Source organism: Neomonachus schauinslandi, unplaced genomic scaffold (assembly GCF_002201575.2).
Source record: "Neomonachus schauinslandi unplaced genomic scaffold, ASM220157v2 HiC_scaffold_1363, whole genome shotgun sequence".
NCBI lineage: Eukaryota > Metazoa > Chordata > Mammalia > Carnivora > Phocidae > Neomonachus > Neomonachus schauinslandi.
The window spans coordinates 7,460-9,363 of NW_025410053.1; the positions used below are offsets into that span (position 1 = coordinate 7,460).

At 50.5% G+C, this 1,904-nt stretch overlaps 1 protein-coding gene across 1 annotated transcript; it reads left to right on the plus strand.

Annotated features, from left to right (window-relative positions):
* Positions 1-1,292: 1,292 nt before the first annotated feature.
* On the plus strand, positions 1,293-1,661 carry LOC123323833 (keratin, type II cuticular Hb1-like; the record flags this gene model as incomplete). The annotated part of the gene is made up of 1 exon (XM_044912348.1): positions 1,293-1,661. A coding segment is annotated over exon 1 (369 nt), but the record flags the coding sequence as incomplete, so codon positions are not given.
* Positions 1,662-1,904: the final 243 nt, after the last annotated feature.

Below are 1,904 nucleotides of genomic sequence, written 5' to 3' on the forward strand. Positions count from 1 at the left end.
TGATCTGATTTAGCATCACGGATGATAGAACAAGCTGATAATTTTGCTTCTTGGGGTGATACAATAAGAGTTATATAGCACTGTTTATGAACTATTCTGTCCAAAAAAGTTTCAGTTGAACCCAGTCAAGCCTGCAGACCAGCCCAATTCAGTAGATGCTGCTGTGATGGTGGAAATGTTCTATATCTGCTCTGTCCACTAAGTTAGTCAGTTGTTGCGTGGCCATGTGGCTCATGAAACTGGGGAAGTCCAGTTTGCATTTATTTAATTTTAACCAATTTAAATTAAATAGCCACACATGTCTATAGGCTATCACATGAACAGCCCAACTCGAGAGTTAACTTCCAGTTTAAAATACAAGGGACAGAGCCACAAGTTAAGTCACATAAAACCGGTTTTTTTAAAAAAATCTTAAAACTATTAGGAAAATTGAAAATGGAATGGCTAGTAAATGATTCTTTGGAAGTATTAGTTTTCATGAATGTGCAGTGGTATGGTCCCAATTTCTGTACGTGTCATACTTTCTGTAACTGTCAAATAGGCAGGCAGGAATGGCACCGTGTTAACCACTGTTCAATCCAAGTAACTAAGGGGAACATCTCAGGGTGTTTGTTATGCTATGCTTTCAGCTTTTCTATATGTTTGGAAATGCTCATAATGAAAGTTGAAAAAGACAAAAAACACAGATATTTAATAATCTGCTGGCTGCTGGCTTGATAGAAGAAACAGGATATATTTCAGCAGCCCACTGGACAGATGGAGATGGGGAAATGCAGATTTGTGTTACAGTAGCACCTCAGCCACTACTGAGATGGAAACTTCTAGACGTTATTTGTTAACACCTCAGTCTTTCCTGGGTCCCCTCCCAGCTACCCCTGACACACACACAGGTCCCCTGCTTCTCCGGTCTTCCTTCGCCTCTCCTCCCCTGGACCCCTTCCTAACTCCCCTGCCCTGCCCTTCTCTCCCCAATCTCCTCAGATGACTGCATGCCTTGCTAGGAGGGCACTTTGAAGATGAAACATGCTGAGTCCCCCTACAGCCCAGAGGTTGGCATCCTATACACAGAGGAGGGTGCGGGCCACTCCACCATTATTAAAGCACATTCTAAAGAGGTGCTGGACTCAACTAACCGCCCAAGCCCATAAAGAACAAATTGACCCAACTGCACAGCCAAGCCCTTCAGATCTGAGCATAAATAGGACTGGGGCACCTTGCAGAGCACATTGGAGTTTCCACAAGACTCCAGACCTCATCCCTGTACTCCACAACCCCGAACCTCCAGAAGCACCATGACCTGCGCATCAGGATTCTGCGGACGCTCCTTCAGCTGCATGTCGGCCTGCGGGCCCCGGCCCGGCCGCTGCTGCATCACGGCCGCCCCCTACCGCGGCGTCTCCTGCTACCGCGGCCTCACCGGGGGCTTCGGCAGCCGCAGCGTCTGCGGCGGCTTCCGCGCCGGCTCCTGCGGCCGCAGCTTCGGCTACCGCTCCGGCGGCGTGTGCGGGCCCAGCCCGCCCTGCATCACCAGCGTGTCGGTCAACGAGAGCCTCCTCACGCCCCTCAACCTGGAGATCGACCCCAATGCGCAGTGCGTGAAGCACGAGGAGAAGGAGCAGATCAAGGGCCTCAACAGCAGGTTCGCTGCCTTCATCGACAAGGTGGGTGTCCTTGATCACACACTTCCTGAGCCTTCGGTTCCTGGGCTAGGCACTGAAGAGAGGAGATGTGGTCCAGGGGAGCTCCCAGTCTGATGCAGGACATGGACGCACACCCAGGGCACTCGTGGACCAAAGACATGAGTATATAGAGCAGAGGCTCCTGATTTGATAGTGTGGCTATCACATGCAACCTCCATCCAGGCAGGCAGGTCCCCACAGAGAGACAAGGACAGGCTTGGAACT